General features: G+C 36.8%; 1 protein-coding gene across 1 annotated transcript; it reads left to right on the forward strand.

The window, feature by feature from the left end:
• Positions 1-3260: 3260 nt before the first annotated feature.
• GTF2A1 (Transcription initiation factor IIA subunit 1) lies at positions 3261-12503 on the forward strand. The gene is made up of 9 exons (XM_051212372.1): positions 3261-3921; positions 3969-4063; positions 4131-4232; positions 4266-4367; positions 5201-5588; positions 5698-5879; positions 7576-8111; positions 8845-9175; positions 10742-12503. The coding sequence occupies exons 2-9, from the start codon at positions 4052-4054 to the stop codon at positions 10847-10849; spliced, it is 1761 nt and encodes a 586-aa protein (XP_051073344.1). The 5' UTR covers positions 3261-3921; positions 3969-4051; the 3' UTR covers positions 10850-12503.
• Positions 12504-14265: the final 1762 nt, after the last annotated feature.

Here is a 14265-nt window from a genome sequence, read left to right on the forward strand (position 1 = left end):
TAATGTAACAACTATAGCTGGGTGATAACATAATAACAACAATTTATTCCCAAATAACATTGTTTTACATGATGCATGTCGGTTTACTGGCGAAACCAAATTTAAATCAGCCGACAATATCTTGGTTATGCAAAACCTTATGCAAGCGGAACGCGCAACCGTCTCTGTAACTTAAAAGAGGGAATACATGAGACAGCAAGCTACAAAAAGTGAGGGAATCGTCGAAGGTTATATAGTGTAAATTCAAATGGTTTCAAACTTACTGAGCACACATTTTCAAAGTGATATGCGAAAATACCATAAAAGGAGTATTTTTCTCTCAGCACGTCGAATCTTTTGTCGAGTGAAAACCATGGACTGTCACTATTTGGGGACGGGCTTTTAAAATTTAGCAGACAGCTCTTGCTTGTTTTAATCCTTCGGAAATCTGAAGGAACTGAACATCGGCTAACTTGAATGAAAGTTTTTGTCGCAATAAAAACCGAGAATTCAGATGTTACAGAATATGGCAACACCGGTATGCGGATATCTATGGGAAAGTCGACAATGATTGAGTGGTAGATTATTTAGTGTGTATGCTAAGGCACTGAAACATAGGACAGAAACTAGGTAATAAAAGTAACTGATGTAGTTCGGTGATAATTAGGATTATTTGGACTATAGTACAAACTAGGAATCCCAGAAATAACACAATTTAATCGGGAAATGCTAGATAAGCACGAACGAGCATATTATATTTGGAGTTCGAAATCAAACAGTCATCAATTACAAAATAATCATTAGATCATACAAACACCACATCCGCCATAGCTTAAATTGAAGTCTAAGTTTCTGTACCCGACTGTACATCCTCTCCTTAATGTAATCCTATGCATGTCCGACATTGTATTGGATATGGACTCTGCACTATCCAGAATGTGGTCATTAGTATTGGAATTAATAACTGAAATTGGAACGAACTGACCTGAGTCTTGGAATTTTAAACAAGCGCCATGTCGGTTGTGTACTGAAACCACTGATATCTAGAATTTACATCATCGACTTTTCAACACTATCCTACCCCATGAAATAATGTTGGGTCCTTACGTCGCGATCTTATGGCCAGTTTGGCGTTCCCAAATTGCACTATCTTATTATATCTCACACTTCGATTACTATATGTGAGTAATTAGGGATACACACTGGCATATAATTTGAGGCATTCCATCTTGGGAATTCGACTTTCAGGAAAATACGATATATATTCCTTTTGCTTTTCATATTAGAATAAGCTGATAAATATGCATTGATACGTACGATTAACACCTGTGATTCGTCTAGGCTTCATTCATCTGCAAAACAATCAAATGGAAAATATGCATCTGCCTCATACCCATTAAGATAGTCTTCGATTTGATTTAGATTTTCTGCTTGTGCAAACTCCATATCTGGGGAAACTAGTTCTCTGACTACTTCGGGAAAACTTGCTATTTCCTCTGATTCATCATACCACTGACTAGGGATTCTACTCAACATTCATTGGTTGTGAGAATATTCAACATCTGATACAGGAATGTGACTAGATTTCGGCTCATTCGGATCACATTTGTCACATTCATTAGAGATATCACTAGAGATAAATCCATTGTGAAGACAGATGACATTTCATATCACATCAGAATCTGATTTTTCTGGATGACCTTCCTCAAATTTATTGAAAATAGTGGATCATTATAAAATTCAGCATCCATCAAAATAGCATCAGGTTTTCGATCATGATTAGATTAATTCAACATATTTTGCTCAGATTTGTGAGAAGCCCAATCAAAAATATGTGAATCATTAAGGCAAACCATATCTGGTACAACAACTTGATAAATCTGATAAGTTGATAGATTAAAAAATTTTTGTCTCACAAAGATCCTGAGTTCCATTCAACTCTGGACTGATATGTGACTTCATACCGCTTTTCAAAGTCATGGATGAAGATATGTGATCATTACAAACACTCAACTTAGCATAATTGCCGCAAAATGAACCGTAGTTTTACAAACTGACTGAATGTGTTCAGTCCCACCACATTTAAAGCATTTAAAATTAAAAAAATGCACACGAATTGTATGAATGGATCTTGCCATAGAACAAGCAGTTATCAAACTTATGCTCGTCTTCGTGACCTGATTCGCAACTTCTCAATCATTTGTTATCTGAATTACCTTGATTGAGTATTGGACTGGAACAAAGCAGTAAAATAGTGGAATTCATAATGTTCCGACGAATCATTTTATGAAAATTTTCCCCCGAAGATGTTACAGGTATTCGGAGTTTGACAACGCTTTGACCAGTAACACCTATTATGAAGCGTACCCACCAAGTGAAATCAAAAGACAGAAGCGAGGAGGTTCGAAGATATGTTTGATAGGCTATCAATATATCGAGGATCGTCTGATCTAGTCTGGCCAGCGATTGCAGGGGTTGTTGAGCACGGCGTTCCCACTGGTGATCTGGTGCGGATGCATGGCCAAGCGCCTTCATCTAGGTGAGTCCATCAAAACTGATGTGGTCAGCATCCAATGTCAAAAACTTACAGAGCTATTTATTTTGGGGATTTGTTTACCGCTACACCCCTTTACCGCAGTCCGAACTCGTATAATTTACATAGTCTAGCAGTAGTTGTTGGAGATGCGCAGGGGAGTGAAATCGGCTTGTCTGGAAATGTCAAAGTCTTTATTAAGCTATATGCTTCTTTTTCGATGAATGTAAAGGAATGAGCTACAATTTTAGCATCGTCAACATCTTCCTTGGTCATAGCTCATATTTCTAACCTTTTCATGTAGTCATCAAAATCATCAGAGTCTGCATGTATGTCCAACTGTTCCATCACAGGCTGCATCGCGGCGCCAGTGCGAACGAGGAATCTCAGAAATAAAACAGGTTAATCATGTGTTATATTTGGAATTCGAAATCAAGCAGTCATCAATTACAAAGGAATTATTAGGTCATATACACACCACAATTTCACGGATGGTTGTGTGGAGATTTGATGTGAGTGATTGACCTAGCATCTTCAGCTTTTGGTACCTATTAAAGCTAATGAGGTCAGCATCCACATAGATTGTTTTACAACTTTATTTTGGGAAGTTATTGACCGCTACAAAACTAAAGCTTCTCAGTTCTTATTCATATGGAATATCAGTGGGCGTCACCGCATGTATGAGTCATATGAAATAAACACACATAAATTAGACAGGCGTAGTGGTAAACAAATCGCAAAAGCAAATATTTATGTAAGTCTTCTACATTGGTGCGAGCCTCACTGACCTCATTAACCTCATTATCGTCATCAAACCTTGAATATCTGTGGCATCTTTACAAGAAAAAGTTGATTGTGGTTGCGGTGAAAATCTACTAGTCTGTGGTAAGAATGTAAAATGTCCCCTTAAACTGGCCATTCACCTTGGAGTAAAAATACATGAATATAAAAATGAAATAAAAGGAAGATACTTACGCAGACAAGAACTGAAAAAAATAATAACCTGCCCATCACTAAGACTCTCGCAGCTTGGTGGATTGGTAAGGTTTGATTAGAGCAGTCAAAACCCTGGGACTTGCTGCCAACATTGAGAATCAGTCATTCAGAAATCAGCTGGCTCATACCACGTTGCAAACATTTAAAAAATTGGGCGTTAAATTGCTGCGGTTGATTTAGACGTGACGGTGCACGGGCTGTGTAGATTCGTGTTGTCAGTTCAAATCCTTATGACATTACTTCTAGTCGTTATTACCCTATTGTCTTAGTCTCACCATTTACTCTGTTGCTGGTTACTGTAGATCTATTTCATTTGATGTAGGTGCATCTTATGTCTTTATTTAGTCGTCGTCTCATTATCTTGTTCTCATCCAGTTTCCCGTGCACACACAGCTCTATACTCTCCCGTGGAAGTATGTTATAATGGCTACACTTTTAAATACTGTCGGTTGTGCTTTAGATCCTGATAATTCTGTCCTGGGAAGTTGTTCGCGATTGCTTTGTAACTAGCACAAACGCTCGAATAAACTTTATACAGTCGTAATGACCTGCGTGGTTAGTTCTGAATGATCATCTGTTTACCTATCTTGTGCTTTCATTTGTTACCGCTCTCAATTTTCAGGCCAAATTTTACGACGATGTGATTGAGGATGTTATAAGTGGTGTTAAAGATGAGTTTGTAGAGGATGGTGGTGATATCCAGATACTTGAAGAACTCAAAAAGGTTTTACATGTTTCACGGCTCACTATTATTTAGTTATGGAAGTCAAAACTTGCTGAGACCCACGTCTTTAGCCCAGAGCCTGTCGGCGGAAGTGCTGCACAATATTTGAACCTTCTGCAACGTTCTCAAGTTCAGGTAATAAAAATGTTTAAATTGCGTAAAATATGGTAACTTTGACAGCTGTATTGGGCGACCATGGTACTATATGTATTCATATATATATATGGCTATTATATTGGGTTCCAAGTTTTTAAATGCTTATTCTTGATGTGGCTTTGTCATAAAAATACTTGTCTGTAACTAATTATGCACCCCATTTACATCATGTAACGTCGCGAATTTTGTCATAATACTGAGGATGGAGTCGTTGTGCAAGATCGATTTGTGGTCCTTCAAGGTGCACCAACTTTTAACTTCGACCTTTGCATTCTCAACTAAACCATTATTCGTTGTCTAGATTTTATTTTGATTTCTCGTCATATTCCTCACAGTTTCAACTCATCTGTTAAACGTATAAGATGCTCATAATTCTTTTTGCAGTTAACTTAGTCTGCGCAAGAGTATTGATTCCTCAGTTCAAAGCCAATATTACATGTTTTGGTACGTATGCATGGTTTGCATAGCCAGTGTGACATTAATCCAGTGACTCAATTCCCTGTATAATTGTGTATGTTCCACTTTAAATCACACTCTGTGGCAGTCGGGGACAATATCCTATTACTCAAACCAGAGTAGGTGGAGAGGAATTCGAATCAGTGACCTATTTATTAAAATCCGAGTCTTGATTGGGATATTGACATCATTGTTATAAATTGGCAATGAATTTACCATTCTACGATCTTTTGTAATATGTGATAAACTTGGGTGCATTAAATCTGTCTCGGGATTCACTATCGTTATACATGTTTTGATTTTCATGTTGCACATATCAACAAACTATCACTATTTTTCATCAATTAAAACTTCAGATCCATCCAAATGTCGTCAGTTCTGGAAATTCCTCCGTAGGTTTACCAATGAGGCAGTTGAATACAATCATCCGAACTGGGTCAGATCAGACAACAGCAAGCATGGCGCTCCCTGGTACGCTTTCAGGTTTGCGACTACCTGCAGCACGGGCTTCTGTCTCAGTCCCCACTCAAATGCGATCTCGTGAGCCAGTACAGGCTACTCCGTGTTTGGCCTCAGTTATACTTCCAGCTCAGTCGCAAACACAAAAGCAGCCTCAAACAACCAGCGTTCTTCCCGCTGTGCTTACTTCCAATCCAAGTGGAGCTCAATCAAGACCTACTGCAACTACTAACGTTCAACAAGTTACAACACCCCAGCTCGCCACACTGCCTTCAGGTCTTACAGGTCAGTAGATTTGTGTACTCATCTTAAGTTTTCTAAAGTTATATATTTAATATTTTACATTTGATAATCAAAATAAATTCGATTGATATTCTTCATGTATCATTTACAGGACATCTTGTACAAATCGGCCAACAGACTTATCTCGTCCCTCAGCCGTTAACAGCAGTCCGTCAACCTGGTGTTCATCTGGCTGTTCCTCAGTATATAGGTAACCCAAGTGTGGCAACCAACAATTCCATGGCTTCTGATTCCAAACCTTTTACTATTTCAGACATTGGGCAGTTTAAACAAGTGAGTTTTTCAATATTTTTCAGTTGAGTCCAAAGAATATTAGTTATAGTTTACTAAGCCACCTTTTTTGTTTAGCTGATACATTTTAATACGTTACCTTTATTATTATTGTTATTATTATTACTATTATTATTATTTGAACACATAAATATTGGTACGAGAGTGCGCCAAATATATATGCGCCACACAAAACATTGAGAATTTAAAGAGAAGGAAAAAGAAAAAAGGTAAGGAGCGTGGAAAAAGAGAACAATAACGAAGAGATTGGTGTAAGGTAGTGTAATAATAATAATGGTAATAATGAGGGAACGCAAAGGTACAATCAGAAGAAATCTTTCAGTTTAGGAAGATACAACCACTTTTTACGAAGAAAGTAAAAGAAGGTTACAGCAGGATCGCCACTGGCTTCTATTCTGAGCCATATCTGATAACGTCTCTAGCCACTGTGTAGCACTATCTCTCGGACCCCAGCCATGGAGTCGTGAAGGACCGACAGGAGCCAGTCCTTTGCAGCTTTCTTTCATACCACGACACCATGTCATACACTGACCACCTTTGCTTTTTCCAACCAGTCCCAGCGTCGGCAAATAATGCACGACGTGGAATTCTCTGGGACGACATTCGTAGAACATGTCCAGGCCACCGAAGTCGGTGTTTTAAGATGGTGACACTGATTGCATTATCGTCTCTGTGCTCGAACACACGATGCCGGACCTCTGCATTACTAACATGGTTTTGCCACTGGATGTCAGCAATCCTTCGGAGACAACGATGATCAAACACAGAGAGTCGTCTAACGTCCTCAACTCGGAGAGGTCTATATTCATGGAAACGTTACCTTTAGTTATTACTTAGAATTAGTTCGTTTTATAATTAAGCGAAAAATATCTTGTTATTTTATGGTTTTAGATATTTTTGAAATAGCGGTGGTTTTTATGAAAGTAATGTTCCTAAAACTTTTTGAATGCATCATTTAGCGGTTAGTAAACCCTAGAGACGTGTTTTTGTTTTTACTCGTGTAATGACACATAAAGTTATGTTTCTAGTAGATTCCTATCAAATTAAGCATTTTTCTCTTGAAAGTATTTTTCAAGGTTTTGTTTCTAGTTGTAACTTTCTTTTGTATAGACTGTCATTTACTGGGATATGTACAAATAGTAGAGATTTCCACTTGTTTGGAATTGATTTCTTGAGCTCAGTGGAGTTGAAATCAACTTCTAGTGACTCATTTTGACCACCGATAAAGAGTAAATATAATGTGCCATTTCCTTTTATTGTTTCATGCTTTAATAATGGTTATACCTTCACTCCTTTATTTGCATAAACCGTAATTTCCTAAGCAAATTTATCTGGTGTTAATTGATAACAATTCGTAAAACGTGATATCGCAGCGAGATGAAATCCCATGTGTATAGAAATAATTTGTATACTATACTTGTTTGGTACCGTTTGGGCAGTGAATAAAGCTTCGATAATGTATTGTTTAATGCATAACACAGGGTTTCTATATTTCGCAATACGACCCATTGCAGCCTTATTTCATCAGTGCTACAGATTACTCAACTCACTTTTCTTTTAAAAATGGGACATTTGTAGTGAGATATGATAGTTATTAGGATTCATAACTTTGGTTTCGATTATTTATGGTCTGTTGTATATATAATTCTTACCCATAAATTACTTTTAACTGTTACAGACACAGGTCGATGGTGTCCATGATAGCGATGATGAAAAGTTCTGTGATACTCCTGTATCACAATCGATGAGTGTACATGGGCGTCGGAAGAATCAGAATAGTGGACAGCACAATTATAATGATAGTGTTGCATCCCATGCCCATCATGGTTCAGATCTAGAAGATGATGATGACGATGATGATGACTTAGTCCCTGCTACTCCTGGTTTCACCCCACACTCGTCTGTTTTATCTCACTACAACACTAGTCGTTATGTGATGGATACTCCAAGAGATATGGGTGGCGGCACACCTCTTGTAAGTGCCCCACCCACTCCTATGACCCCACCTTCCGTGTCAGTCCCAGAAAGTCACTTACGCCCTGGACAACAGTCTTTAGCTACTCATTCACTTCACACTGCACAAACACCTGCCTCCAAACGTCGACGACTTTCACCATACCACGGGAAGAATACAGATACAGATGAATCTGAGGGTTGTGATGATGGCGAAGATCCAGACATAGTAACTACTACCAATACACCGGCCAACCCAAAGTAAGTCAATTCATGCCTAATTATTGACATGAAATAAACTGTATACCATTACCTGAGTGTGTACTATGTAGCAAGATACTAGTAGTCGTATTTCAAGATACCCTAGGTTTTTAAAACTTAGTTATCCATAACATTTTAGGCCCGAAATATCCACCCTATTCGATCTAGAAGGTCAGGTAGAGATATTGTATCTTAGCTTTCACACCTGTATGTTAAACAGCCTGTTGCACGGACGTGAAGTCCCTTGAATCAAATAAAACTTGTTTCAGATTTTTATTGTCTTTTACTCGTAGTATTTTACGTCTGGTGTATTATTTTCGGAGGTCGAACTGGAGTTTTCTACCATAACCTGCAAGTACGACAGTTTGGTCGAATATATTCCATACTAATTAACCTCAGGTTGGTTTCGAACGCATTTCACCAACTGATGCTTCTAAAACGCAGTGGTAATATCCTAGTTGCTATAGTATAATTATTTATTTGGTTCCATTGCGTTCACCTTCAGTGAGACATTTATTTGACCGTCCAGTGTTCTAATTGTTTCTTTGTGTTTCAGACATTTTAAGTGATTTGGATTTAAAATGTTCATTTTCGTGACGCTACTCATATTTTGCAGCTTTTACTTTATGTTGTATGGTAGTTGGGGTTTCTCCTGATTATTGGTATGAGTTTCAACGACCCTTTTGTTTAAAATATCACTAAACTCTAGTTATTTTGTATTGATCATTAACAGCGAACTATCCATAGAAAACTACGAAAATACTGTTGATCCTAAGCGAAAATTGGATCAAGTGAAGCAAAAACTTAAACAGCGTCCACAACAAGATAGGAATCCAGTCAGTCCTAAGAACAGTCGTATAACAAAACAGTTTTCATCCCCAACTGAATCAGAGCTCGGTGTTCCAGATCAGATGGAATTCCTTGAAGGAGATCCTCTAAAAGCAGAAGAGGAAGGAGAAGAAGATGAGGAAGAAGAACCTTTGAATTCAGAGGATGATGTGAGTGATGAAGAACCTGAAGTGCTGTTCGAATCGGATAATGTTGTTGTTTGTCAGTATGATAAGGTGAGTTCCGATAGGAATTTAGAACAACTGATAAGTTTTCTGTTTTTTCACGTAGGTGGTGAATTAGGCCAATAAGAAATTACTCATATCCACTCATTAGCTTCACTAAATGCTAGGAATACTTCTACGATATATGTGATTAACTACGTGCCACCATATGTTCTCTACTTCTGCAGGCCATATTTAACACCCGTAAATTAATACAAATGAACTTTATGCAATGTATACATCCTGTTGATAGGCGGACAAAAACCTAATTTATGTCGGATATGTAAGTTTGTGAAAGGCCGACGATATTCTTGTACACTCGTCGACATTTCATTAGACCTAAGACCTGATGGAACTTCTAAGGTAGTTATAATGGTTGGTCCTTCCAATAACTTGATATTTTCAAGTTAGATATCTGCCCATATCAGTCTTAAAATCAGGAGGGAAACACCTCACTTAAGATCTCCGCTTACTTTGGTTTGAGCAATCTGGAAATAACATCGGTCCCCAGACGAGCTATGGCTACAGTCTGTAATTGGTTGTTGAGTTACACTTAGTGTTTACTTATATACGTCTGTGGGATCCTCACCGTTTTTTGTACATAACGATAATTCTTATTGGTGTTTAAAATTTTTCAGTTACCATTAATAGTTGTGAATTTACTTGGAAAAAATACCGAGAACTTATGTTTGCTTAAGAACTACTCTTCTGAAATGAGTAAATTATACTATGGATTCCAACTTCTTTGTCGGAGGTAGAGATTCATGAACTAAATATACTGAGATTAGGTATGTGAATTAAGGCTTTGTGAACTTATTACCAAATATTTGGGTAAAGCTAGCTGAACTGTGATTACTATAACTGTAAATTATTCAGGCGGAGTAACTTCAAAATAAATCCCTCGGATCTATCAATCACTTCCATAGTGATTTTATCATGTAAGAAATCGTAAAAATTCAAATTCTTGCTAATTTTGGTGATACTAGTGAGAAAATTTCTCTTTGTAAAGGGGAATTTCTCGGCCACTATATTACAATATCCTGTAATATATAGACTAGCTGTAACAAGTATATGATAACAATGTTACCATTGTTTCAAATTATAACCACAATTCACTTTAATTTGAATAACCATGTAGTATCACTAGTCGTTACGCTGAAATGGTATCTCAAGGCTGGAGTAAATAAACTTACAATTGTTGATTACGTCTAAGTGTAATAATTTTTAGATGAAAGTTGTAAATAGTAACGAATTCCATATAGAAGTGGAGAAGAAACTGAATAATAAGGTTCCTTGTAAAATTACAGTCGCAAAGCTACTTACGTTCAATGTTGTTATTAGATGTGGTGTTTCTCATAACTGCAAGGTTGTCCATCCACAATTTTTTGTAGTTAGACATTATCTAATGCGGATACAATCTTTCATATATTCTACACCTGATCACGGAGTGCTTACTTCTGGTTTACTAGAACCTGTAAACCAAAATATTTTGAAATCACTTTTGCTGTATTTTGATGTGGAGCTACCTTGTAATGTCATTCATCTCTTGAAAAACACTTTTTTCCGCCTTCTCAACAGATTCATCGAGCTCGAAATAAATGGCGTTTTCATCTGAAGGACGGGATAATGTCCATAAATGGTCGGGATCATATTTTCCAAAAGGCTGTCGGTGAGGCTGAATGGTAGTTTAAATGGAATGTATTTAGTTATTAGTTTCTTCATATCAAAGGATATCGTCGAAAGATGAATTTGGCTACTGTTCTCTCTATTTTCCGATGCCATCATGTTTAGTCACTTGTATTAATTGATGCAAATGTAAAACCTTGTGAATGACTATAGTCGCAATTGTTGTATGCCTCTTTTAACCAACTTTGCGTTCTGTGAAGAAAAAGATAACCATAACCAATTTCACTTCCTTGCAGTCATAGTAAGGTACTTTTATAGTCGCTTGTAAAATAGAGAATAAATTGAAAACACTAAAAAAAACCAAACCACCACACAAAATTGATGAATTGCACGATAGAGATAAATTGTAGGATTTGACACCAGTATTCCTCAGTTATTCGATCTTAATTATGGTTTAAAAGTTCTTACCTTTATTCTTTCTTCACTCATCCTATGTGTTCACGTTTCATACTATAGAAAAGCCTATATTTATTGTGCATATATTGTTCATTACTTTATCACATCCAGTTTTATTGTGATTATCTTTTTGTTTGTGTATTTTTTAAAGAAAAAAACATTTTATTACTGTCTTCCTAACTAAATCGTTGATAATAATAGCAGTGATTATGGTCTTTAGTTATATATATGTATATATATTACTGTATCTAACACACTTGTGACAACATAGTTACACCTACTGGAAAAGTTTTATTCATCGTATCTGTTTTCACTAACATTTAGTCAGTAAATTTGTACTAGTTATTAATAACTTGACAATCAGTGAATATGAAATAATTGTTAGATGAAATGTCGTTAGCAGTAATGAATGATATATTGTGTAGGGACTTGATCAATTTTCTTTAATAATGATTTAAAGCGCTACATACCATATATACTGAAGGTCATATTTACAAAACAAATATTTTCTCATTCAATTGATTACGCGTGCTCCATTATTTCATTACAATATGGTTCTAAAATAAATAAATAGGTCAAACATTTTGTGGAACAAGTGATGAGTCTTATGTAATTAAACTGACATTGTCCAAGTAATTGTTTCGTCATAGTTAATGATAGCGATCTGATCTCTTTTTTAATCCATTAGATAACTGTCATTCCACATTTCTGGTCTGTTTTTTGTTGATATCAATCCATAGTATGAGCCTGTTAGGAAGGTATCAAGCATTAGACTATGTATTGATTCAATTACATCCGTTCAAGTCAATGTAGTGAAATCCGTTTTTATTTCCACTATTTCACCTATATATTGTTTTAGCCAGCTAATAATCAATACAAGTAAATCTGTATATAGATAAGCATGTTTGTTATAGTTGGACCGATCAAGTTTTAAAAAGTACTAAGTCAGACATTTTTTATTTTATAAGACCTTAGGTTGGAAATTTACCGGTAGCTAACTTTTGGTGCTCCACTTTGATATACGTGTTTACCTTCACGCTAGCTGCTAACTGAAACTCCAAGTCGTGGCTAAAGGAGTTGATTTTCAAAAATCAAAATTCGAGTTCTAATTTCTCTTCATCCACTTCAATTCGGCTAGCCCAATCACTTGTCCATACTAACAGTTTGGCGCAAACTCGAGCTCAGAAATTTGCACTTGCTTACTGAACCCACTAATAAAAACCAGTAATCATGATAACATAAGAACTAAAAACCCTGGCTGAGTGTTCCAAGGAATTGGTTTATAACAGTTAGTTCATCGATTCATGACCTCCTCAGCTGTTATACTCTGTGCAAATAATTAGTTTCATTTGTCCATAGATGACTTTTGTTGATTTGTACTTTGTTATTGGCTTGAGATTAATTTAATGTTACATCTTCAAAATGTTATCTACAGTCTTATGCAACTGATTGTGTGCGTGAAAATTTTCACAGTCTTCAGTGTTGCAAGACTTAGGACTTTCACATTAGATATGTTGAGTTCTAAACGTAAGCACTTGGATTTTATAAAATCTGTTTGGCTTATCTTAGTAACTTTTCGATGATGTGTCAAATGAATTTGCCAAAATATAATGACTAGTACTCATGGTTGTTTGCGTGGAAAAGTCAACCATCTAGGAAACAGAAAAATCACAGAGTATCATGTGATCTAAATCAAATTATTCTTCCCGATCTGATTGTGAAATTAATGAGATATACTTACGTCTACGTCATACTCCTAATTTGAAGATGAGATGCGGATAATTTGAATATAAACAGGGTAGGTTTCTATAGATTAGCCAATTCTGCTTCAAACAACTAAGCGTAATAATGCAGTCATTGATTATGAGACGGTAGCTTGGTGATTAGGACGTTGGGCTTTCAGTTACTAAGTCCAAAGTTCAATCGTCGCTCTATTTATTTCGGAATGAGCAACTGAGTAGTATTAACTCTCACACTCAGATTGTAGCTCATACACTTAAGTACCTGGTGGATGAGTGAATTATCTATACATGTTTATAATATATGAGGACTTCGACGCGGTCTCTTACCAATAATAAACAGTTCACTTGGAAAATCATTTTTGATACTTAACAGTGATCACCATTAGTTGGAAACATTAAGCGATGAGTGTCTTTTTCTTGTTATCCTAAGGGTAAATACAAGTATCTCCACCGCTTTATTTTACTTAACTCATCTGCATCAAACCCTGTCTAAATTTTTAGATCTTTGTTTTTTACTAGTAATTTTAATTAATACTTTTTCCATTATTTATCGTTTTGATAGGATTTTAAGAATCTGGCTCTGAACATCTATGATTTAGAATCTGGTGAATTATCCAAAGAACTATTACCTCGTCATTTCACTCTCGCTGGCCATCATGGTACAATTGAATCAGTGGGTTCACCAGTTTTAGATAGATTTTGTTTATAGTTTTACTCTAAGTAACTACTGCGAAGATAATCGGTATCTTTGTATGTAGATCTCATTCTTAGTTAAATAGTATCGGTTCACCCGACCGTTGTTGCTGCCTTGACGTGGTGGTCGGGCTTGCCTATCGTGATGAAGCAACCGAGCTACACTGGCTGGAACAACCGTTCCTCAAGGTCCTACCATGTCAGACAGGTCGGTTGAAGAGCGGTAAGACTAAATGCAACAAACCCAAGGTCCGAAGGCGAAGTCGTACTGCTGACTGTACAGAGGTGTGACAGCAGTAAGGTGTTTCCTTCAGACAACCAGCATGACAGCGATGCTGCCTTCCCACAAGGAGGGGTGGGGTTAGAAAAGGTCGACCCTAAAAATGCACACCTCACCTTATCCCACGGATATCCGTCTCCGGCGGTAAGGTCTCAACAAGTACGGAGCTAACACAAAATTGCCCATAAAAAGGTCGTGTGTGACCGACCTCAAGCAGTTGTCCCTTGGGCACTGCGGTCACGCTCCCAGGTCACTAAGACCACCTCTAACTCTATTTCCTTTTCAGGTACCTTCAGAACAACCCT

This window comes from Schistosoma haematobium, chromosome 1, assembly GCF_000699445.3.
Source record: "Schistosoma haematobium chromosome 1, whole genome shotgun sequence".
Lineage (NCBI taxonomy): Eukaryota > Metazoa > Platyhelminthes > Trematoda > Strigeidida > Schistosomatidae > Schistosoma > Schistosoma haematobium.

Coding starts and splice junctions, on each gene's coding strand:
- GTF2A1 (XM_051212372.1), top strand. Junction 4,233..4,265: donor TACTTGAAGAACTCAAAAAG/GTTTTACATGTT, acceptor ACTATTATTTAG/TTATGGAAGTCAAAACTTGC. Junction 5,589..5,697: donor ACTGCCTTCAGGTCTTACAG/GTCAGTAGATTT, acceptor TATCATTTACAG/GACATCTTGTACAAATCGGC.